The sequence below is a fragment of the Lemur catta genome, chromosome 11 (assembly GCF_020740605.2).
Source record: "Lemur catta isolate mLemCat1 chromosome 11, mLemCat1.pri, whole genome shotgun sequence".
Lineage (NCBI taxonomy): Eukaryota > Metazoa > Chordata > Mammalia > Primates > Lemuridae > Lemur > Lemur catta.
In genome coordinates this window covers 13906686-13930732 of record NC_059138.1, presented here as the reverse complement: position 1 = coordinate 13930732, position 24047 = coordinate 13906686, and the positions used below count along the sequence as shown (strand labels likewise).

At 38.6% G+C, this 24047-nt stretch overlaps 1 protein-coding gene and 1 non-coding gene across 4 annotated transcripts in view; one reads left to right on the top strand and one right to left on the bottom strand.

Annotated features, from left to right (window-relative positions):
- The window catches only part of DGKI (diacylglycerol kinase iota), a 397632-nt gene that overhangs the window by 258870 nt on the left and 114715 nt on the right, over nucleotides 1-24047 (bottom strand). For all 3 annotated transcript variants that reach the window (XM_045565327.1, XM_045565330.1, XM_045565329.1), the window contains exon 2: nucleotides 6842-6950. In XM_045565327.1, the coding sequence (XP_045421283.1) occupies nucleotides 6842-6950 (109 nt within the window). The remainder of the gene's footprint in view (nucleotides 1-6841; nucleotides 6951-24047) is intronic.
- Nucleotides 16530-16636, top strand: LOC123647814. Its single transcript, XR_006738353.1, has one exon. It is a non-coding gene; the product is annotated as a U6 spliceosomal RNA (small nuclear RNA).

Sequence of the window (24047 nt, the reverse complement as noted above, 5' to 3'; positions counted from 1 at the left end):
CTAGTAATTTAGCTTGTTTCCCACCAAACTAGTTTGGCTGACATGCATGGGATGGTGTCAGGGGAGGCAGCCCCTGCAGGTTGTCACCATGAAGGTGAAGGGAGGATGCCAGTGGGAAGAGTGAGAGGATCAAACAACTACATATGCTTTAAGATCTAGCACAATGTATTGTGTTAGGAAGGAAATTTAAAAAGGGTTACTTGGGGCCAGGCGCGGTGGCTCACGCCTGTAATCCTAGCGCTCTGGGAGGCAGAGGCAGGTGGATCACTCGAGGTCAGAAGTTCGAGACCAGCCTGAGCAAGAGTGAGAGCCCGTCTCTACTAAAAATAGAAAGAAATTATCTGTCCAACTAAAAATATATATATAGATAGAAAAAAATTAGCCGGGCATGGTGGTGCATGCCTGTAGTCCCAGCTACTCGGGAGGCTGAGGCAGTAGGCTCGCTTGAGCCCAGGAGTTTGAGGTTGCTGTGAGCTAGGCTGATGCCACGGCACTCACTCTAGCCGGGGCAACAGAACGAGACTCTGTCTCAAAAAAAAAAAAAAAAAAAAAAAAACGTTACTTGGGATTCAAACTGCTATTAATGCTTGGAAAATCAGTTAATGCACACGCACAGTGATTTCCTGAAAGCCACAGAACACATCTGTAGTGAGCACCATGACAGCACTGTTTAATGAAAGGCATAGCAGTCACATCTCATACCACATCAAAATGTAGTAACATTTCTATACTAAACAGTAATACCTCAAGATTGTTCTGGTAGCAGTTTTTAATGGATTGAAGTCTACAATTTAGTAAATGTCTTAAAATTACTTCTACTTTTGAAATAAACTTTACCAACTGGCTAAAATAATGAATGTTGACAGTTAGTCTGAATTTGCATGTAAAAGTGGGCCACCATAGATCCCTTATTGATTAATTAAGTGTTTGAATTATTTTAAAGACTCCTGGTTAAGAGCTTTAAAATTATATTGGGTGAATCTCCTTTATAAAATTTCCTAAAAGACTATCTGAACTTGATCCTCCAGACAGTTAGTTGGATCCACCCCCTTTGACAGCCTCAGGCTTAAGCTTCTTAAATAACTACCAGGAAGGGTACACACAAGAGAAAATGGTATTTTTTATCTATAAATAAACATTCACCTAGGAGAATGTGCTTTTTAAAATAAAATAGCATACATCCATTTATTTTTCAAACAGACTTTGGAGTCATGTCTACCAAGCCCTTCAGGAACTGGAGATTATCTGAGTGCCTGTCAACTCCCAGTGAAATATCCCCTTCTTGCTGATTGAGCAGAAAATCTGCAATCAGTTCATCCCCTGACATCAGTAACCAGGCAGCTACTAAGTCTATGATGCTGTGATCTCCACTGCAAAGAGAAAACAAGCAGGAAACTCTGCTCCTCCTTTCAAGTAGCCTAAAATCTAACTGCAGGCTGCAAATAAGAAAGTCAAACAAAAAACACTAATTTGGTTCTAAGGTTTGCAAGACAATGCACTATGAGTATAGGTATCATGAGGAATCAAAGCAAAAAGTACATGAAATAAACAGAATTGCTTCCATTGAAAAGATGAGCATGACTTGGCAGAGAGCAAGAGAGGAAATTTCTATAGGAAATAGCAATTTCCACATTGGTTTGAGCCCAATGTGGGCTCTTCTACTGTTGTCAGTAGAAGACTCAGGCCCCATACTGAGGACTGATGTGGATACTCTCCACATACCAACATTACAGGTTCTATCCCTGACATGCAGAGAGAGACAAGCCTGTGCACAGGCAGCAAGAGTAAATGTTGGCAAAGAGTCTTCAAGGAAATGAGCCCATGTAGGGCAGAGAATCCTACAAGTCATAATAAGTCATTTGAGAAAACACAAAAAAGGAGAATCTGTGGGACTTTGAGGAACAAGCTAAAACCAAGAGGCAGTATATATCACCAAGCAGGGAAATGAGAATGTGAAAATGGAACACTTAAAGGAAATATTAAGTTCATGTTCATAAACTAACTGCTACATAAAAACAGACACATAGACCAATGGAACAGAATACAGAACCCAGAAGTAAACCCGCACATTTACAGCAATCTTATTTTTGACAAAGGTGCCAAGAACATACACTGGGGAAAGGACAGTCTCTTCAATAAATGATGCTGGAAAACTATATATCCACAGGCAGAAGAATGAAACTAGATCCTTATCTTGCTATATACAAAAATCAAATCAAAATGGATTAAAGACATAGATCTAAGACCTGAAACTATGAAACTACTAAAAAGAAGACATTAGGGAAGCACTCCAGGACATTGGTCTGGGCAACGATTTCTTGAGTAATACCCTAAAAGCACAGGCAACCAAAACAAAATTGGACAAATGAGATCACATCAAGCTAAAAACCTTCTGCACAGCAAAAGAAACAATCAACAAAGTGAAGAGACAACCCACAGAATGGGAGAAAATATTTCAAACTACCCATCTGACAAGGGTTTAACAACTAGAATATATAAGGAACTCTATGGGGAAAAATTCAAATCATCCAAATAGAAAGTGGGCAAAAGATATAAATAGATGTTTCTTATAAGACATACAAATGATCATAAGAAATAATGCTCAACATCATTAGTCATCAGAGAAATATAAATCAAAACTAAACTGAGATATCATCTCACCCCAGGTAAAATGGCATTTATCAAAAAGATAAACAACAATGAATGCTAGTGAGGATGTGGAGACAGGAGAACCCTCTTACACACTAAAAATAGAGCTACCATACGACCTAGCAATCCTATTGCTAGGTATATACCCAAAAGAAAAGAAATTAGTGTATTGAAAAGATATCTGCACTTCCATATTTATTGCAGCACTATTCACAATAGCCAAGATTTGGAATCAACCTAGGTGTCCATCAATGGATGAATAGATAAAGAAAATTGTGGTACCTAGACACAGTGGAATATTATATAGCCACAAAAAAGAATGAAATCCTGCCATTTAAAACAACATGGATGGAATTGGAGAACATTATGCTAAGTGAAATAAGCCAAGCACAGAAAGACAAATTTCACATGTTCTCACTCTATGTGGAAGCTAAATATTAAAATAATTGATCTTATGGAGACAGTGAGTAGAATGATGGTTACCAGAAGTTGGGAAGGGTAGCGGGGATTGAGGGATTCTTAATGGGTACAAAAATATAGTTAGATAGTTAGATAGAATGAACAATATTTGATAGCACAACAAAGTGACTATAATCAACGGTAAGTTAGGGTATACTTTAAAATAACTAAAACAGTGGAATTGGAATGTTCTAACACAAAGAAATGATAAATATTTGAGGTGATGGATACCCCAATTAACCTGATTTGATTAACACATATTGTATGCCTGTATCAAAACATCACTTGTACCCTATAAATATATACAATTATTAGGTATGCATAATAATTAAAAATAAAAAGTTAAAGTTAAAAAAAGAAAAAGAACTACCTACCACAATAGGTTCCTCCTGGCCCAGATGGGCAGCACCTGCAGTCTAAGCTCACTAAATCAGGCATCCCACACGCAGATCTTTCCTCAAGCCTCTTACAAAAAGATATTTGGGAAATAACAGCATCCCTTCAGGTGACTTGGGCACATAGGCTGGAGTCAGAACCGGGCCCTTTCAGGATTCCACAATAAGGAGATAATTGCAGACTAAGATCCTAATTCCAGGCTCACTCTGACTTACTTTGCAACTTCAGACACACTGAGAACAGTTTTTGTATCTGTTTTCTCACAGGTGAAGCAAGGAGGATAGAGGTGATGTAAGCCAGAGGGTCACAATACTAGAGACCTTGGAGAGGACCCCCAACCCCGAGCCAAAGGATCACAGAGCAAAGAGAATTTCACCCCAAGAGTCAAGGAGGTAGGAATGGGAAGGAGGGAACCCTCACCATCCCCACTGAGCCCCTGTTCTGCCACTGCGGTCAAGACCCTCAGAAACACGGCTGAACCACGTCAGGCCCCCTTACCTCATCAAAGGCAAAACATCAGAGTTCCTCTTTTTTTTTTTTTTGTTAATTCTTGCCACCTTCCTCCTTATTTATGAGCCTCCTAAGAGGCTCTGAGCCTGACCGGTGCTCAATAAATAGTAATACTGAATAAGTAATGATTGATCATTTTCATACATTGAGTCTAGAAGAGTGGGTTAATGGTGGGAGATGAGGGTCTCACTGCTTTTCTATGGGGAGCCAAAGAGGTGGGGGAAAGGGAAGGGCAGAGAGAAGTCAAGCCCGAGGACCCTTCTTGCACCTTCAACAGAACAAAGAAATTTCTTATTTGGCTCCTTGAAGAGAAGAACAAACTAAAGTGATATAAATAAGATTGTTGAAAAGCACATTCCTTAGGAAGCACCAAAAATTTTAAAGCAAGAGGAAGTAAAAAAAAAAAAGTCACTAAAATATTTTTAACCATCTGCTTCTTCCTCTTGGCTGAAACACATGTTTTACATGATTCCAATAAAGAAGTGCAGCGATGGTCAAGGTTTGGCCTCTGTCTGCTAACACCAATCAGTATTAGTCCACAAATATGTGGTTATTTTTTAGCAACATCTTATAACTCCTTATATCCTCTGATGGAGTATCTTTGGAAAAGGCTTTCCGTTTTTCCTCCACTGCTAAATATTCCCAATGTCTTTCATGCCATGCCATAATTTCAAGAGACTACCATGCCAGTGTTCTCACAATCAAAGAGGAAGGGAAGAGAGGAAGGAATAAAAGACCACTACACTCAAACCCAGTCTTAGTTCCTATTTGTTCTTCCTCCATTCTATATTGCAGTCTCCCGCCACTAGCCCAAAATACCATTTTGATGAAACATTAGACTATATACTTCTCTACAGGACTCAGAAAATAATACCTTCTAGCCAAGCTCTGGCTCAAGCACGACACTTCTTTTTGAAAGCCGTTTCTACTATTTCCAACACCATATGGGAATGGAGCGCCCTTCTCTGCATTCCAGTGGCAGCCTCTGTGCCCCTCTGTTCTAGGTATCACGGCTCTGTATTTCAGCCGTTGGTCTCTTTTCTGCCCACTGGATTCTAAGCTCCTTGAAGGCAGAAACCCTATCTTCTTCACCTCAGAATCCCAAGGAACCAACACAGTCTCTGGCACAAAGCAGGTACTCAGCAAATGTTTGAAAAATTAATGAATTCATCAATTACTTTACTTCTGAATAAACAAATCTGCAGGCTGCACAGTTCACAAAGATCTTTGACATTTACTGCCACATTTGATCCTAACAACACCTATAGAGTCCCCTGAGGGAGACACCACAATTATCCCCATTTACAGATGAGGATGCTGAGGCAGAAAGAAATCAAGTGACTTGACTAATTTTATACAAGGAGAAAAGAAAGGATTTAATGAACGTTCCTAACTAAATGCTTTAAACTACCCTTCATTAGAATCACACATCCCAAAGAGGGTCCTGCTGCTTCAGATCAGAGGGTTGTTTGGAACATCGTGATTATTGAACTAACTTTTGGGGGTCCTTCATTCATAATACCCTCTCATCCTTGGTCCATGCACATCCCTTGTTGATTTTATTTATCTGTTTGTTTATACCTTTACTTCTTTTTAATTATGCAAATACTGGTGTAAACATACTCTATTATGGGTTAAGAGTTTATTAAATAACTGCCCTGGAATAAAGGAAACTCCAGGAAAGGAATATTCTTCCTGAACACCAATTCAACATGCTCAGGTAATCTCTGAGCACTCTCAGTGTAATAATATCTCCATCAAAGAAGAAGTTGGATTTCAAGTATTAATACATCCAATCTTCTGACAAGTACTTCACAAATGCATGCAGACTTTACATCAGTATGTGTCCAAAATATAAAATGAGAATGTTAATAAGTGTGTGCTGGGGGCAGAGGAAGACATGTGATAATACAAAAGACATGAAATCACGGCATGTGTGCTAAAAACACAAAATAGAAAACCTTCCTCCTTTCCTGCACCCGCCATTCTCTTTTATTCAGAGAAAGAGAACACGGATTATCCTTCTGTTCAAATGCAACTAGAAGTGCTACACAAGGTTCATCGAGATGGGCTGGCAGAATTTCAGAGCAGCCCTCCCGTGCCTGGATGCTGTCCCTTACATCGCTTCAAGAAGAGACCACCGCTTTCAGTCTACAGCTAGAAATAGTTCTTCAATCAAGAACTTGACTCATTGAAGACTCTCAACAAATGTGTTGTAATTGACTAAAGAATTTTAGACTGCAATCTTTGAATTAAGTTAATAGTTTTTGTGAGTATATTTTGGTTAAAATGTTAACATGAGCTAATAAACTCAACCTACTGATACTAAACCCATCCACCTTTGGGCTGGGGGCAGGGTGGGGAAGTATAAACAACAGGAGGGCATAAAGTGCCTGGAGTGTAAAGTGAAGTCATCCTCTTCAAAAAAAAAAAAAACACCCCCCAAAAAGCCAGCCTGAGCTGAGGAAATCAAACTTAGATTCCATGATGTTGCACTAAGGGTAAGCTCTATACATCATCAACTTGGCAGAACCGATAAAGCATGTGCACGAGACACTTTTTATCTCACAGCTGCAAAGCCAGGCAATAGTGCTTCAAATGATTCACAAAGATTTTATTTTAGTCTTGAACACATCTGATTTCATATAAAGTAGCTATGCTCAGAGGAGTTTAGAAACAGAGCTACGGCTTAGATATTTGAAAATTGGTCGGTGAGCAATATTGAAAATTATTAAGCAAGTCTTGCTTGTCGTGATGGGAATCCTGAGAAGGAGAGAAGCATAAAGTGCAACTGAAGTTATGTTTAGAGGAAAAAGCTGACACCTACACTCCAGTCCAGAGTCGCTCTGGGCTCCTTCGCTGGACCATTTGCCACGGGAACGCTGAGGGGGTGTGCAGGAGCCAGATGCTGGAGGCCCGCCCGGGAGATTGCTTTCCTGCAGAAAGAAGACAAAAACACAAAGAAAACCCAACATCAGAATCTCATACAGAGCTCAAAATTTCCCATGGGGTAGAAATGATACCCGAGTTAGCCTTCTGCATCTAAAAACCTTTGCAAATGTATTGCAATATGCCTCCCTAAAGTGCAGGCTATGGATAGAAGGTGTCAGGTGCCAAAAGACAGGGAGGGTTGAGGGGGCCACTGTGGGGAAATACTACATTAAAGCCTGAAATTAAAATGTAAGCCCCTATTCAGGGTAGAGGACAGAACTTAAGGTCTTGTCTCTTTATTTACGGAAAAGGCCTGGGAGTTTAGGCAGTCACAATACTGGGACAATTTTAAAGTTGCCAGAGGCTAAAAGCAAGAAAACCAAGCTTCTGAGGTCTTTTACTGAATTTCCTCCATTTCCCAGCAAAACATATTCCATGCTGGTTACAGCTAAAAGTTCACTCTTACTTCTCTTTCCTCTCAAGAACATCCTCCTTTATCCTTGCAAAGGACTACTTGAACTTGAGTTTCTACATGGGAAAGGACTGATTTGCATCTGCGAAGAAATTGCAATGTCCATCGTAAGAAAAAGCCCAAACACACTCATTAGATTTTAGGTGTATTGGGTGGAACATGACAGAATTCAGGTCAGAAAGGAGCAAATGAACAAGGAGAGGTTGAGATAGTCAGCCTTGACTTTGGTCTGCAAAGACAAGAAATCAGAGGAGCTGCTTTGGCAAAGCAAATGTGATCATTACTGAGCACAGGGAAGGGAGGAGTGGTCAGAACAGAGTGGAGAGAGTAAGAACAGCAAGAAAAAGGAAGAAAGCAGGGATCACCTAGGAAGAACTGTGGTACTATCGGGAATCATGGAAGTTCAATTTCTGAACAACCTCATCAAAAATTTCAGACAAGGTCTCGAGCTTAAACATGAGTGCTGACTTGTGAATTAATGAAGTGGCTGCCTGGAAATGACAGGGGCTTTCCCTCTAAAGTAGTATCTCAGTGTGGCCTGAGAAGTATCTGAATTAGAATTACAAGGATCTTGTGATGCTGCTGCTCTAAGTCCTGAATCAGTTGGAGGGTGAGGCACAGGAATTTGCATTTACACACGTTCCCATGGTGTTCCCTTCTGTGCACTAAAGTTTTCAAAGTTTGCTCTATGGGAGCAAGTATAATACATTTAGGCAAGTGGGGGGAACAATAACTTTTGAAGGCCCATCAAAGGGGCACTCTAAAGAAAAACATCAGCAATTTCATTATTTACCTTCAGTTGTCTTTCTACAGCTTGCCTTATATGATGTGAATATTTCAGTAAGAATCTGCCATCTCTGAGACTGGGGCTGCAGACGCACTGGGTCCCCAGAGAGACCCAGATCCTCAGTCTCCTCCACCTTCTGACAACACAGAGGAACAAAGCTCCAGACAGTGGGCTGGGGAAAGGAAAGCAGTGATGGGCAGAATGCCATCATGACTGAGCCGCTGAAGTAACTTGCCCCATACAAAGAGAAAAGAGTAGGATAATTTAAAAGCTTTGTTGAAACCTAAAAGTCAGGTGATCTCTCTGTCCTGCTCATTGTCCTCTGCAAACTCCATCCAGAAATGGCATTTGCAAAGTTGAGCAAGAGGAACAGTAGTTCCCAAACCCAAGGAAAGGCCGAGCAGAAGCCTGTAAAGAATCTGGAATTGTGCAACCACTAATCAGTTACCAAGTATGTCAGAGAGCTCAGCAAGTGTCTAGGCCTCTATTTTTCTTTTTTAGTCTCTTGTATTCCTATGCAGGAGGTCCCAGAAATAGCGGATAGGTCTTCAGTAGTTGGAAGCGATCATACCAAGCTTGCTGGTAGCCTACTTTCCAAAGCTCCCACTGGGCAGCAGGCAATGTACTTGCTTTATATAATCCTCTGAAGAGTCATTACAAGTCCGGAGGCCTTTAATGATGACACAATATTCTCTTTCCTCACTTTCACCAAGGCAAATAATTAACAACATCAATTTTGGCCCTTCACCCCCAAGTATATTCCAAGTCATTAAGCAGTGAGAAAAGAACAATGGAAGATTTGTAGATGGGGATCCTTCATCCCCAGCCATTTCCCTCCTCCCATGTTGAAGGAACTTCTTTAACATGTTTCACTCTGAGCCACAGTTTTTATCATAAGAAAATCAGATCTCAGTGGAGTCAGAACCTACAGGTCCCACCTCTGATGCCTTAACAGTCACCACAACCTAAATGTAAGTGTTCTCGCAAAAAATACCAAACGGTGTCAAAGTGCAAACACTTAGAACAGCTGAAGAATTCCTAAATCTTGGGTTAATGAGAAAAACATGAATCCTTTTCATGAACGGTCCCAGACAGTTGTGATTGGAAAAAAAATTTTAAAAGGGAGGAAATAAAATTCTACTGTCAGGCGCCCATAGAAACCACAGGACAAATAAGTTTCACTCATCAGAACTCGCAGACTCTGACGACCAAAACCCGATTACTCTTCCCAATTCAGACTGCCAGGAGGGGCAAATAGCTCACATCATCTAATTAGGATGTGAGAGATCCATGTGTCTGTGGAAGAACAATGTGCGCAGAAGATAAGAGACATACAAATACTTAATCCTGAATGAAACTGCAGTCAAATCACACTCTTTTCTAGCCTGTGAATACAAACAATTAGGTAAGGCCTTCTGTTGATCGTTTATTCCTCATTTTGGATGCAATTTAAGATTGGTTTTATACAATATTAATAGAGGAAAATCATATATCTACTATATATAGAAACATCAATTAGGATAAAAAATAAGAAAGAAACATCAAGGGGCCTGCCAGTTTGTAACTGTACATGGGTCTGACAAAAAGACATAGGAATAGGGAAAAATGTTTAGGGGTGCAGGGGGTAGGAAGTAACTTCTGATTACAGCTTTCCATTCTTCTAAACAACCATGGAGAAAATCCCTTTTTCCAATAATTCATACAAGTATACACATTTTCTTCCAAAATAAGAAAGTAATTTCATTATATCTCAGACCTCAAATAAAGTTAGTATAAGTTATTTTCCTATTTGAATTTATCTTGGTGGTGGAAGATGACATTTAAGAGTCTGGTAGAACTTGGTGTGTGGTTGGAGGGGGAATGAGGGGCAGTGGTTTTATGCCACAATTTGCTCTGATGAAGAAAAAAAATCAATGAAATTTCAACTTCTCATTCTTTCCTCTGCTCAGAATCTTCCTAAATCCACAGTCAGCAAAACTATGAAATGCCAATGATTCTTTCTATTAATTTCACAGCAACACTTCATATGAAATCACTGTAATCACAAAAGCATCTTTGCAAAGAACTGTGATATTAACTGTGAAATAGATATGAAAAGAAAATATCCTGTAATGCAGTTTCAATAACAGAAAGTCACAGTTACTGTCAATTACCTGACATGAAAGACCTCTAATGTATTTAAAATATAAAAGGCATCATACATTTTAAATAGCATCCTATTATTTCCTTCACTTCATTCAATAAGACTATAAACTCCTAAAGGACAGGGCTCAATTCATCTACTAATCTTATTACATTCTAGCCCTGGGGTAGACACAGCATATATGCAATAAATGCTTTCTGAGCTAATGAATGAACTTGACCAAAAAGCTAAGCAAAACAGCTTGCTGATTAGATAAAGGGTTGAGAAATCTGATTAGTATGATTTGAATTATATCCCAGGCCTTACATTTCACTGATATTCTTTCCTGAGAGAGTCAGAAATCCTTCAAAGAAGCTCTTTAAAAATAAATGCAAATGAGGTAGAATCGAGTATTAAGAAGCCTAAGAAACATCAAAACGGCTTTGTGTGATCAACAGTAAAACGAAATCCTACCACTACATTTGTAAAGAACGTATGATAGTGTTCATATTTTTATAATGTTATTTATTGGGAGAAATGTGTAACATATACTCTTCATAAACAGAATTTTTTAAAATTTATGGGAAAACATGCAAATAAATGGTTATTTAGCCAGGATACCCTTTAGTTATCCATTTTACAAATTTCTCTGAATTCGCTCTGGTCCTGCTCTGACTCCAGGTATACATGGCTCCCATTTGTCCACCCCCATCTCACCCACTCCCTGTCTGAGTGATTCCACACATGATAAGAGAATGAGGATCCCTCTTGAGGTATGTGATATCGCTGGAGGATCAGGAGGTCCCTTAGCCAAGATATCTCCTAAAGATCGACACATGAGAGACTGGTGACCTCATCACATTGATCTAGAAGAGGAATCAGCTGTCTAAAAAGTTACTCAGTACCTTAGTTTAATTCCCCAGGTGCCTCAAGAGAGATCTTAATTACTCTGTGCATGTGTTGGTGCGTTTTTCCCACAGTGTAAGAGCACTAACTCTGCTTATATTCAAAGCAGCCCACAATGCGTTTTGGTTGACCTGGACAAGCTGCCTACAAGGCTAAGGATAGTCCACACCATAAAATCTGTCCCAAGCTCTGCACAAATTCCAAACATTCCAGCAGAGCATTTAGCAGAGCAGGGGAACAAACCTGTGTGTCATTATTTAAGACTAAGTCCTACTCCATGTTACAGAGGAACTGAAAGTATTGTTTGACGATTTTAAGGTACATTAAAATTTTCAAGAATGTAATTACTATTGAAACAAAGGTTGTGTTTAGTTTCCTACTGGGCATAAGTCATTCAGAAAATCACTTTTGGTTTTGAATCTTCAATACAATATATGAGTATTATTCTATATTTGTTACTTTCACAGTGATTCTCCAATAGTAGTACTAAACTTTTGCCCATGGTGGAACTTGAGAATTAGTCCACTCAGAAGCCTCCCAAGTGTGATCCTGGGCTGTGAACCACTGTTCCACATAGATGTGCAAACATCTGACTACCTCATTATGTTTGTTAATGGAACCAAGCCCAGGCATTTACATACTGAAATACATTCATTCAGTCAACAATGTATTTATTGAATGTCTATTTTATGCCAACCACTATTCTATATATGTAGGATACACGAATAAATAAAACACAAATTGCTGCCTTTGTGGAGTTTACATTCTAACAGGAAACCTATTTTGCCAGGTGCTGAATCATTTTACATATCTAATGTAACCCTCACGACAATGAGGTAGGGACCTTTATGATCCTATTTCATATTAAATTTTAAAAATTATAGCACAGAACATTTAAGCTACATGTCCAAGTTCATACACATAAGAGGAGGTCCAAATGAGATTTGAATCTAGGCATCTAACTCCAAAATGTACACACTTAGCCATTACACAAACCCACACTTTTATGAAATGCTGACAGCACACACATACATAGCAAATGAGCCTACACAATTAGCATCTTCTACACTAATTTTTTAATTTCCTTAATTATAAGTGTCCTATCTCGACAACAAGCATGTAAGCTTCTACTAGAGAGAGGCCATGTGTAGTAGGCATTAGAGTGCAGAAGTTAAGAACACACCTTACCTTATCACTAAATAGCTGTGTGGTAAGTTAACCTCAGTTTCCTTATATGTAAAATAAAATAGTGCCTAACTCAGATAGTAGTGAAAAAAATGTGTGCAGGATGCTTGGCACAGTGCAAGCACAATAAATACTTGCTGCTATTATTATTCTTATACAAATTAGTGGCCCCCACAGCATCAGTCAAACCTAGGTACATGATAAATCTCTGAATAAATATGTGCTTTTTGATTGCTCTCAAATAGTCTAAGTTCCCTGGACACTTCGTTCATTCAACAAACATTTGACAAGCTTCCACCGCATTTCAGGCAGTTCAAAGGGGTTATTCAAACAGAAGCTTCTTTTTCTAGTCAGTAAATAATTCCGTGGTTGTCAAAGGAATCATTCTTCTTCCTTGACTCGCCTACCTTCCTAATGCAAAATCAGAAAACACCACACTCTCTCCTCAGACAAGTTTATCAATATTTTTTTAACAAAAATGCAGTCCAAATGCCATTGGAATTATTTATTTTATTATATTCATGTAAATAAATGCAACACCAAAAAGATGATTTTTTTGTTTGTTTAATATGTAAAAATTGACTGGCTGCTAAATGCCCCTGAGAATTTGGAAACTCATCTCTTAGATGGGTTTTATTTCCTAAGTGAGATTTATCATAACCACATCCATAAGGCAAGGCTGGGAAGGGCTTGGTGTGGGGGGTGGAAATAAACCTCATTTACTTAATGGAGATTCTCTCAGGAGTTAATAACATTCTTCTCCTTAAGGCACCATTCCAGGCATAAAGGAATCCTTGGGAATGAAGACAAAGTAATCCTACTGTTCTGGGCTGCATTGTATCTCCCCCAAACCCTTTCCGTATGTTGAAGCCCCAGTCACCAGTATCTCAGAATGGAACCTTATTTGGAGATAGCGTATTTACGGAAGTAATCAAATTAAAATGTGATCATTAGGATGGGCCCCTAAGCCAGTATGACTGGTGTCTTTATAAAAAGGGGAAGTGTGGACACAGACACATACAGAGAGAGAGCACAACGTGAAGATAAAGGCAGGGATAAGGGTACTGCTGGCACAAGCCACGGAATGTTGAAGAGTGACAGCAAACTACCAGCAGCTAGGATAGAGGTTTAGAACAAATTCTCCTCACAACCCTGGAAGGAATCAACCATGCCAACACCTTGATCTTGGACTTCTACAGTCCAGAACCATGCAACAATAAATTCCTGTTGCTTAATCCACTCAGCATATGGTACTTTGTTATGGCAACACTAGCAAGTATACATACTTCAAAACTAGACCCAAAGTTTGGATTTTGTATGATAGGGTTTGGCTAACTTCAAAATGTTGACTTCTCTTCTCCAATTGCCCCTATGAAATTTTGGGTGCCTTCCTACCATAATGCTACCCTTGGGAAACCAATCATACTTAAGCAGAAACACATTCCCATGAAATGCCACAGTTCAAAACATCATTCTCATACAAATAGATGGTGAACATCTGACAAAGACAAATGCAAATTCAAAGTATATATAAGAAATTGAGATCTATAATAGTCAGAAAAGAAATGCCTAAAAAGACTGCTAAATTATATGTAAGATTAGTTTACTTTCTACAGGCTAATAAGATCTTAATCTCTGTGGCATTAACTTCTCTTTTAGTCTATAAAATCATAATGCATCAGTTTTTCACAGGTTAAGTTCTAACCTTACAGAAATGTAAACTGTCAGTACCTCTATCTGTTTTGGATTAATAATCAAATATGCAGAGACAACAAAATTACAGTACCTAAGAGTATCAGATGAGAGTCAATTACTAAATAAGAAGATCCTGCTTTTATTGCAGCAGGCTGATTAGAATATGTTCCAGTAAAATAACATTTTTAAAAAACAAACAAAATAACCATTTTTTCCTTGTCAAAATTTAGAATAATTTTATTCTCACTACTCATGGTTCAAACTATTAATTAAAATTCCTTGTGTAGATTTATACTCATATATACATGTGTGTGTGTGTGTGTGTGTGTGTGTGTGTATATCTAGAATATTCTGGAAAATCTCTGGAGATAAATTATCTCACCCTCCAAGCAACAATAACAACAATTTATTGGGCACCTAGTATGCACTGGACATTCTTTTAACCATCTTCTCTTATGCTGGAAGCAGACTCTGAGACAGAAGTTTTTAGGAGGCTTACCAGAGAATGCTTGTCAGGGCATGAGGGAAGCCAACCTTGCACTGAAATGTGATATAGTTGTAACGGAAGGCCCAGGTGGCCTCACAAAAAGCTCTGGAACTGGAATGACCCTTCAGAATTGTTCCAACTTGAAGTAAAAGGACAAGGCTTTAAACAGCCACATCAACCAGTCCTTGGGTATGGGCAGCCCCCAAGAGAGTATAACCACAGGCAAGAGACTCTCTTATGCCAAGGACAATATTTGGGAAGGGGCTCAGCTGCAACCATCAGCAGCTAACACTCCTGGCAGCTGAGAAATAAGTACCTTGGTTCTGAGAAGGTATGCTGGTAGCAAACCACAGCACACCTCTAATACTCATGACAAACTTATGAAATGGATTGTTTCATTATGCCCACTTTTCAGATGGATCAACTGATATTAGAAAGTTTAAGTAACTTAGATAAGCCATATAAGCTAATGAGGGATAAGGCCAAGACTGGAGCCCAGATGTCTGGTTGCAAAGTCTCTGTCACTCTGCATTCCCTCTAAAGGGGAGAGGGAGGGAAGAGACGAAGGCCCTAGAAGAAGGAGGAAGAGAAGGATTCACAAGTTGGTATGAGGCCAGGGCATGCAACGATTGCAATGACCAGTGACATGCTGTCTTAGTCCTTTTGGGCTGCTATGACAAAATACCATAGACTGGATAGTATATAAACAACAGACATTTATTTCTCACAGTTCTGGAGGTTGGGAAATCCAAGATCAAAGTGCCAGCAGATTTGGTGTCTGGTGAGGGCTGACTTCCTAGTTCATACAAGGTGCCTTCTCCTTGAGTCTCCATATGGAGGAAGAAGCAAACAGGCTCCCTTGGGCCTCTGTCATATGGGCACTAATCCCGTTCATGATCTAATCACCTTCCAAATCACCTCCTAATACCGTCGCCTTGGAGGTTAGGATTTTAACCATGAATTTGGGAAGGGGAGGGGGCATAAACATTCAGACTGTAGCAAATGCCCTGGTGTAAGGTAGATGAACATTTTAAGAACACAGTCCAAAGCTCATTGGAAGTTGTTATGTTGCTGTAACGGAAATGCCTCCTCTGTCTCCCCCTCTGTTTCCCACCTGCACTTCAGGGAAGTCTACCTCTTGCCTTAAAGGCAGTGAGATCTAATGAATGTGAAACTTGAAGAAGGGACTGAATTTTACATCTAGGTCAATGAATACAGAATAGACTTTACCTACTGAGATAAAAAGATAATCTGGAATTGAACAAATGTAGGAAAAGCATTAGCCTGGGAACAAAAATAACCATAAAAACATAAGCCCTTTGGGACTTCACAGAAATTTTAAGAGAAAGAATTTAGATTTCCACAGGGCTATTTCCAGTAAAAATAATCAATAAGAAAAGATTATTTCTAGAATCCCCCCAACCCCCACCATTTCCATGCTAGCACGTTGGTCCCCACCCACTTCAAGTCCCCACCACCTTGACGCCTCTGCTATCACAACCACAACCTTGCTCAGTTGATGGTATCACTGAACAGATAACCCAATACAATTTTGCCAGCTGAAAGCTGTTGTCCCTCATGGGGGTATCTGCATTCTCAGAAAGGACACATAAAAATGGAACAAACTGCATAACCCAAAGGAATAGAGTCAAATGACATGCAAAGTGGTTAAAATAATTTTCCTAAGCCACAACCCAGAACATCATAAATATAATGGCAAGGTTTGTGGTTAGAGGCAGAGACCTACCCACCTACTTTGAGGTCAGCCTAGGCATATGGCAAGGCTGGCAGAGAGACCCCAGAGCACACCTATATGTTGAGGAGACACTGCCAATCAGTGAGGGAAGGGTCCTGGCAGAAAACAGAATTCACCCTCAGTGATTCAGATGAAGATACTTTAGTAAAAGAACTACTTAAAAGTAGGGTTGGAGTGCTCGCTTCGGCAGCACATATACTAAAATTGGAATGATACAGAGAAGATTAGCATGCTCCCTGCGTAAGGATGACACACAAACTCGTGAAGCATTCCATGTAAAAATTTCTTTAATATTAAAAAAAAGGTAGTGCTAGAGAACATACCACCACTTGGTCTCAAGACTTAAAATAAAGCTAAAGAAACCAAGAGCAGGTGGTATTGGAGAGAAGGTATGTTAAGGTAGCCAGAGACGATGGAGCAGGTGAATGGTTGTCTTGGTGTGCAGTGAACCAGAATTAGTATAAAAATAATTCAAATCTCAGCCTTCTTTTTAGCAGACAAAGGAAGTCCAGGCTCATTATTCTCTTTTCCCATTTCTTATTTTTCAAATCTTTTAATCACATTTCCAACTTTACTAAATTCTCTCTGAGATCAACTTGGCTCTCAGCTTTATCTCCTAGTGCTAGGTAGAAAGGCAATGTGCCACATTTAAGGTTAAATAGCAAGTTGGTGGCAGAGCCAGGAATACAAATCAGGTCTCCTCACCCCCGCCCAGCCCATCTGCGTTACCAGTATTTGGCCTTTGTCCATCCCATCCAGTCTGGCCTGCAGGTGTGTTTGTTCTTTTCATTTCCCCTGCCTCCTAGCAACTAACTCATCACTAACCAAATCTTTGTACTTCATATGTGCCCTCCAGGCTTACTTGCAAAAAAGAAATAATGATAAAAACTTCCAACAAGCTAAAAAAAAAAGAAAGAAAAGAAAAAAAGTCTCTGTCTGATATGTGTGAAAAATCTGTAAGTAATACCATACAGAACGGAGAAGGACCAAACAATTCCCCTAACACTGAAACACAACTGGGATGTCTGGTCTCACCACTTCTTCTTATTCTTTCTTTCTTTCTTCTTCTTCTTTTTTTTTTTTTTTTTTTTGAGACAAGGTTTCACTCTATCACCCAGGCTGGAGTGAAGTGAGTGGCACAATCATACCTCAATGCAGCCTCCAACTCCTGGCCTCAGGCGATCCTCCCACCTCAGCCTTCTAAAGCACTAGGATTATAGGCATGAGCCACCACACCTGGCCTGCTTTCACCATTTCTATTTAACACTGTACTGGAAGTTCTAGCCAGGGTAGTTAAGAGAGAGGGGGAAAAAAGGAAGTAAAAAATAAAGGCCTACAGATTGGGAAGAAAAAAGTAAAAGTCTATTTTCAGGTGGCATGATTACATAAAATTCCAAGTAATCTACAAACATCTACCACAAGGAGTATGTGGAGTTTGCAGTTCCAGTGTACAAAGGCCATATGTAATCATCAACTCTATTTCTATATGTAAGCAACTACAAAATGAAAAATAAAATTTTAAAAATAATATTATCAATGGCACTCAAAACTATGAACTATCAAAGGATAAATCTAATAAAATATTTGTAAGACCTTACCCTAAAAACTGTAAAACATCACTGACAAAAATTAAAGATATAAATTAAGATATCATATTTGTGTATTAAAAGATCAATATTGTACATATCAAATCTTCCCAGAGTGATACCTAGAATCAACACAACCCCTATCAAAACCCAGCTGATTTTTAAATTTATATAGAAATGAAAAAGACATAAAATAGCCAAATAATCTTGAAAAAGAAGAAAAAGAGGACTTTAACTCGCCAATTTCAAGACTTACAAAGCTTAAAAAGAATCCAGAACATGTGATCTATTAAAGGAAAAATTGACAAGTAGATCAACTGAAAAACATAGAGATTCTGAAATGGACCCACATATGTAAAAAGAGGCCATGCAAATTCTGTGGTGAGAAGAATATCTTTTCAAGAAAAGATGCCAGAAAAACTGGATATTCTTATGGGAAAAAATTAACCTTGACCCCTATCTCACTCTGTGTACAAATAATACTTCAACAGGGATTACAGACATAAACCTAAGTTAAAACTGCAAAGCTTTTAGAAGAAAAATATTTTTTAAAAACAAACTTTGTGATCTTGGAGTATCCAATATTTTTTTTAGACAGGATACAGAAAGTCTTAACCATAAAAGAAAGAATTCCTAAATTTTGATGGACTACATCAAAATTAAACACTTCTCCTTATCAAAAGAAGTATCAAGCGATACGTCTACTTACTCTGCCACTCCTTCCTGTTTCTGTGCCTGCAGTAGGAATGGCAGAGCCATAGCCCCTGAAAAGTTGCTCCTCCATAAAAGCAATGACAACACTAGCAAAAATTATTAAAATCATTTTTGTCCAGAACTCTTGAATGCATTTTTCAAGAATTCTTGCAACAATCCAAGAAGTATTTGGTCAAGAAAAATGACTAAACCTCAGTAAGAATAATGACATCGTGGCATTTTAATTTGCTCTGTCCCCACCCATTTCTCCCCTGATCCACAGTAGCACTAAAACCAACAGCTCCTCATCACAGCAAAAATCTGCAACCCAGCAGCCGCTGGAGAGGGCAAAACAGGTTTGGAGCTTCCCTAAAACACTATTCTTGGATGATTGTCATAATTTGACATGTCTGACATTCCCTGAATACCCCTATTTTATGGCTTGCTTTTATTTGTCCTGACTCAGACACCACTCAGCACTAACAGCATTTCCCCAGTGGCATTTGTTGAAAACAATCAGTTGTGAATGTTTAACACCATAGTTGCCTGAGATGGTGATAACAATTGGGGCAAACAAGAAGCTATGCAAACAACTTAAAAGGAAAAGCTGAAGAGTAAGCTATCCATATGGTGCTTGGAAAAGCTTTGACGCATTTCTAGAAATTTAGAAGACCATGCACATGTGTAAGACTGTATACATTCCCTCGAAAAATCTGAGAAGGCTCTAATGTCTCACCTCTGGCTAACATGAAGTCTTTACACAAGCAACCAGTGAAAGCTAACACGAAGTTGTAAGCCATGTGCCTGAGTGTTAAAGACAAGCCCCACCATTCACACAGAGCTCCATGGCAAAGTTGGGGAGACTTATTGGTTCCATGTATTTAAGGAAATCTCTGTCCAATTATTAGATCATTAAGTGATCACTAAGCTAACCAGAGACATCAGTAACCACACACAACATAGAAAACAGACTTTACAGAATTAGTCTACAAATAAACAGCATTGATAACATCAATAATTAGCAACATCAACAAATGGGGAGAGATAAGGGAAAATCTTATTTCCAGAGTTTTCACATTATATTATTTAAAAATGTCCTATTTTAAATAAAATTTTATAAGACATGCAAAGAAACAAGAAAGTATCATCATACACAGAGAAGGCAGTAAGTAGTCAATAGAAACTGCCTCTGAGGAAGATCAGACATTAAAAATAAATAAATCATCTAAATTAAAAATGTTTAAAGAACTAAAAGAAATCACGTCTAAAGAACTAGAACAGATCCTCAGAGACCCGTGGGATACCATCAAGCACACCAGCATATTCATAATCAATATCCCAAAAGGCAGAGAGAGAAAGAAAGGGGCAAAAAGGATATTTGAAGAAATAAAAGAAAATTCCCAATCTGAATGAAAAATAAAAGCATTAATCTACACATTCAAGAAGCTCAAAAAACTTCAAGTAAGACAAACTCAAAGAACTCCACATCTAGAAACATCATAGTTAAACTGTCAAAAGTCAAAGAGAAAATCTTGAAAGCAGCAAGAGGAAAATGAATCATCATATGCAAGGGATTCTCAATAAGATGAGCAGCTGGCTTCTGATCAAAAAACACGGAGACTAGAAGGCAGGCAGTAGGGTGACATATTAAAAGTGCTAGTAAAAAAACCCTGTCAACGAAGAATTCTACATCCAGCACAACTGTCAAAAATGAAGATGAAAGAACTTCTACAGATACACTTCACAAAAGAAGGATCTATAAGTCTGCCCAATAAATCCAGAAAAAAATGCTTAATATTTTAGACATCAGGAAAACATAAAGTAAATGAACAACGAAATCTGATTTCATGTCACTAGAAGTAAAAAAACAGGAAACATGAAATGTTGGCAAGAATGTGGAACAACCAGAACTCTCAGACATTGTTGGTGGAAGTGTAAAATGGTAAATCACTTTGAAAGCTATTTGATAGTTTCTAATATAGTTAAACATAAAAATGCAACATGACCCAGCAATTTCACTCCTAGGTATTTATACAAAAGATATATTAATAACTTGTACATGAATATTCATAGCAGCTTTATTCATATTAGAAAATTAAAAAAAAGAAAAGAAAACAACTCAAATGTCCATCAACAAGAAAAAGGATAAAAGAAACTACAGTATATTCATACAATGAAATACTACTCCGCAATGAAAAAGAATGAACTACAGATACTTCCAACAACATGAATGAATCTCAGAAACATTATTCTAAGTGAAAGAAATGGGACACAAAAAATAACATATTGTATATGTTTTTATTTATAAAGTTCTAGAACAGGCAAAACTAACTTCTTGAAGTAGAAACCAGAACAGTGGTTGCTGAGTTGAGGGGACAGGAGTGACTGGGAAGGTAGACAAGTTAACTCTCTGGGGCAACAAAAATGTTTTGTATCTTGATGGAGATGTGGGTTACACAGTTGTACACATTTGTCAAAACTCATTGCATCTTGTATTTAAATATACATCACTAAAAATTATAAATAAAAAAGAATAAACCATGTAAACTGCTGGGTAAAGGGTAAATTTTTTAAATGATAGCTATTGTTATTAAACAACAGAGGTCAATATCCATGAATATAATTTGTTTCTTATTTCTCTGATAATCAATGTGATCATGAAATAAAATGTGGAACATGCAATAAAAAGATAAGCCCAAGAGAGCGTCTGAAGCAAAATATAAAAAGTTTATAAATGCCTTTACTTATGAGCCCACAAAACCATTCTGAAGCCTATTTTTTAGCTAATATTTACTGCATTCCTACTATGCACCAAGCATGTTATTCTATTAAAACTCAGATCCATGTTAATTCCAATAGGAGGATTGCCACACAGATTAGCAAACATCCAGAAATACTTTTCTTTCTAAAGAATAGTGCCTATTTACCATGCCATTATATTGCCAGGATCAAGGTTTGTTTATGACACAATTCATTAGTGCTCCTTTATAAGGCCTTTATAATCAAAGATACAAATCACTGGAGTCTCTTCTTTGCTGTGACTCTGGATATATCTCTTTCCTTGTTATCTAAATACATTAAAATAGCTACGCAGATGAAATATTATGCATAACACCAAGGGGAAACGTGAGGTTTGGCCTTGAGTTCCTGCTAAAACAACCTAAACATTTGTACCCCCATAATATGCTGAAATAAAAAAAATTTTTCAAATGCTAGGTTTCACACCAGTGTTTACCATGAAAAGGAAGGCAAAGACTGGATAGTATGTTGAAGTACCATAATAACTTTATCTTAAACAATTTTCACCTAAGAATTAGTCCTAAGTTATTCACCTTTCAGACATAATTATTATGATAGTTTCATGTGGAGTCTCAACTTCTTTGATTATGAATGAAAAAGAACTTTATTCTATTTCAGTAACTATTGAAATAACTCAATAACTATTTCCCCAATTATGCTACTATGTGAAATCCCTCTTTCCTACTAGATGTCTCCCCTAACAGTCTCATTTGAGTTCTACTGGTCAGTCCTGTTCATTTTAATCTTGTTCATTTAATTCTCAACTCTAATTCAAAACTCTTCCTCTCTTCCCCTAGACCTGTGGCATAAGTGGCTTTGAGTTGGGGCAGGGCAAGGGAGGTCTGCTTATATGCACCTCCATTCCTCTAGTGTTGGGGAGGAAGGAAGGAGAGGGAGAAAACAGTGTCCTCAATTGATTGGACGAGTTTGGCAGCAGCGCTGGCCTTGGCAAGCCACAAGGGCAGGTTGAGATCACTGTCTTGGACCGGTGGTGGCTTCCGTGTGCTCCACTGACCACGGCCTTACCCCACGCAGTTCTTTCAGCATTGACCATCCTGACCAAGATCTCGTCAGATCTTCCAGCTGCTCCCAGGATGGTGGCATCATGATGTGTTCTTCTAATACACAGGATTTTTGTTTTGTGTTGTTTTTTGCCTGCAACTTTTCCAAACTGGTGATGATAATAACAAGACTGGACCTCTACTCCCAAAATTTCAAGTATGTGAGCCTGGCAACAGGTGTGGGATCAATCTTCCAAACTTTGTGGGAACCAAGAACTTGAAATAACCCCAACCTGTGCCTCATTTCTGCCTGGCAGTACCCCACCAAGATGTCTCTTTACCCTTTCTTTTCTTCCGCTGGATAGCCAGGCAGCCAAGCCCACCAGCTAAACATATTTCCTAATGGAGGCTGAACTGTCTGCGATGTCCCTGCTTGCAGACACCCATAACTCATATTATTATTCTCTTCGAGCTCTCTCCCCTTCCCTGCAGTGGTAGATATAGAGCGAAGGAAGCCACTAAACTTTCTTTACTAAACTGCACTTCAAGTAGCACAATGTCTTCTCTCCCATCCTCCCCTTACATTGATTTACAGCAATAGAAGTGAAGGCTTTAATGGAATAATTTTCTGTCTCAATCCTCCCAATAGGTGTCTGGCCTTAAGCTCTGGCAGCTCTCTAAACTTAGAATGTGGGATTCTTAGTTCATCTTTGGGACTTGGCTGTAATTCTAAGACAACAGGAAAAATCCTATTCAATAAGCATATTTAGCAACAAGAAAATGGGTTTCAGAATCAGACTTTTAGGCACTCCATATTTTGACTCAGTGCCTACTATGTTCTGGGCTCAAACCCATTGCTGGTTGCACAGAGGTAAACCAAACACACATGGTCCCTCTTCTTGTTGAGGTAACGATCCTGAGGAAAAACCGGGCAATAAATAAGTAAACAAACACATGAATCATTGCTAACAGATACAAATGCTATGAAGAAAACAAAGGGAATAAGTGGTTGAGAAGGGAATTACATTGACTAGGGAAGGCTTCTATGAGGAGGTGACAGAAACAGGATTTAAAGTGACCTGGAGTGGAAACTTAGCTCTCTTACATACTAAATGTATGTTCAATCTATTACTTAATGCCTCTCTTAGCTTCAATTTCTTCATCTATAACACAGGAAGAATAGTTCATATCACATGGGGTTGTTGTGAAGATGCAATTAAATAAGAATGTGAAAGATACGTTTTTCCTAGAACACAGCACAGGTTTGAAAAGGCACCTATTATCATTAAATAGAGGACTTCAACGTACAGTGGAAAGTGGAGTGGACAAAAAAACAGATTCAGGCTTATTAACTTTATGACTCAGAGCATGTCACTTAACTGCTCCAAGCCTTCCTTCTCTCGACAGTAAAAGAGAGATGATAACATTGTACAGGAAATATGAGACTATAAACTACCTTGTATAATAAAAAACATTTGTTTGTGAAGCTCCAGTGTACTTGATGTAATAAAATGATGAACACACACTATTAAGCAGAGGTGGATTTATCATGAAATTAATGAAGCTTGAACCTTTAGGGCCTCTCACTTTTATGGGCCACTGTGATTGCTGGG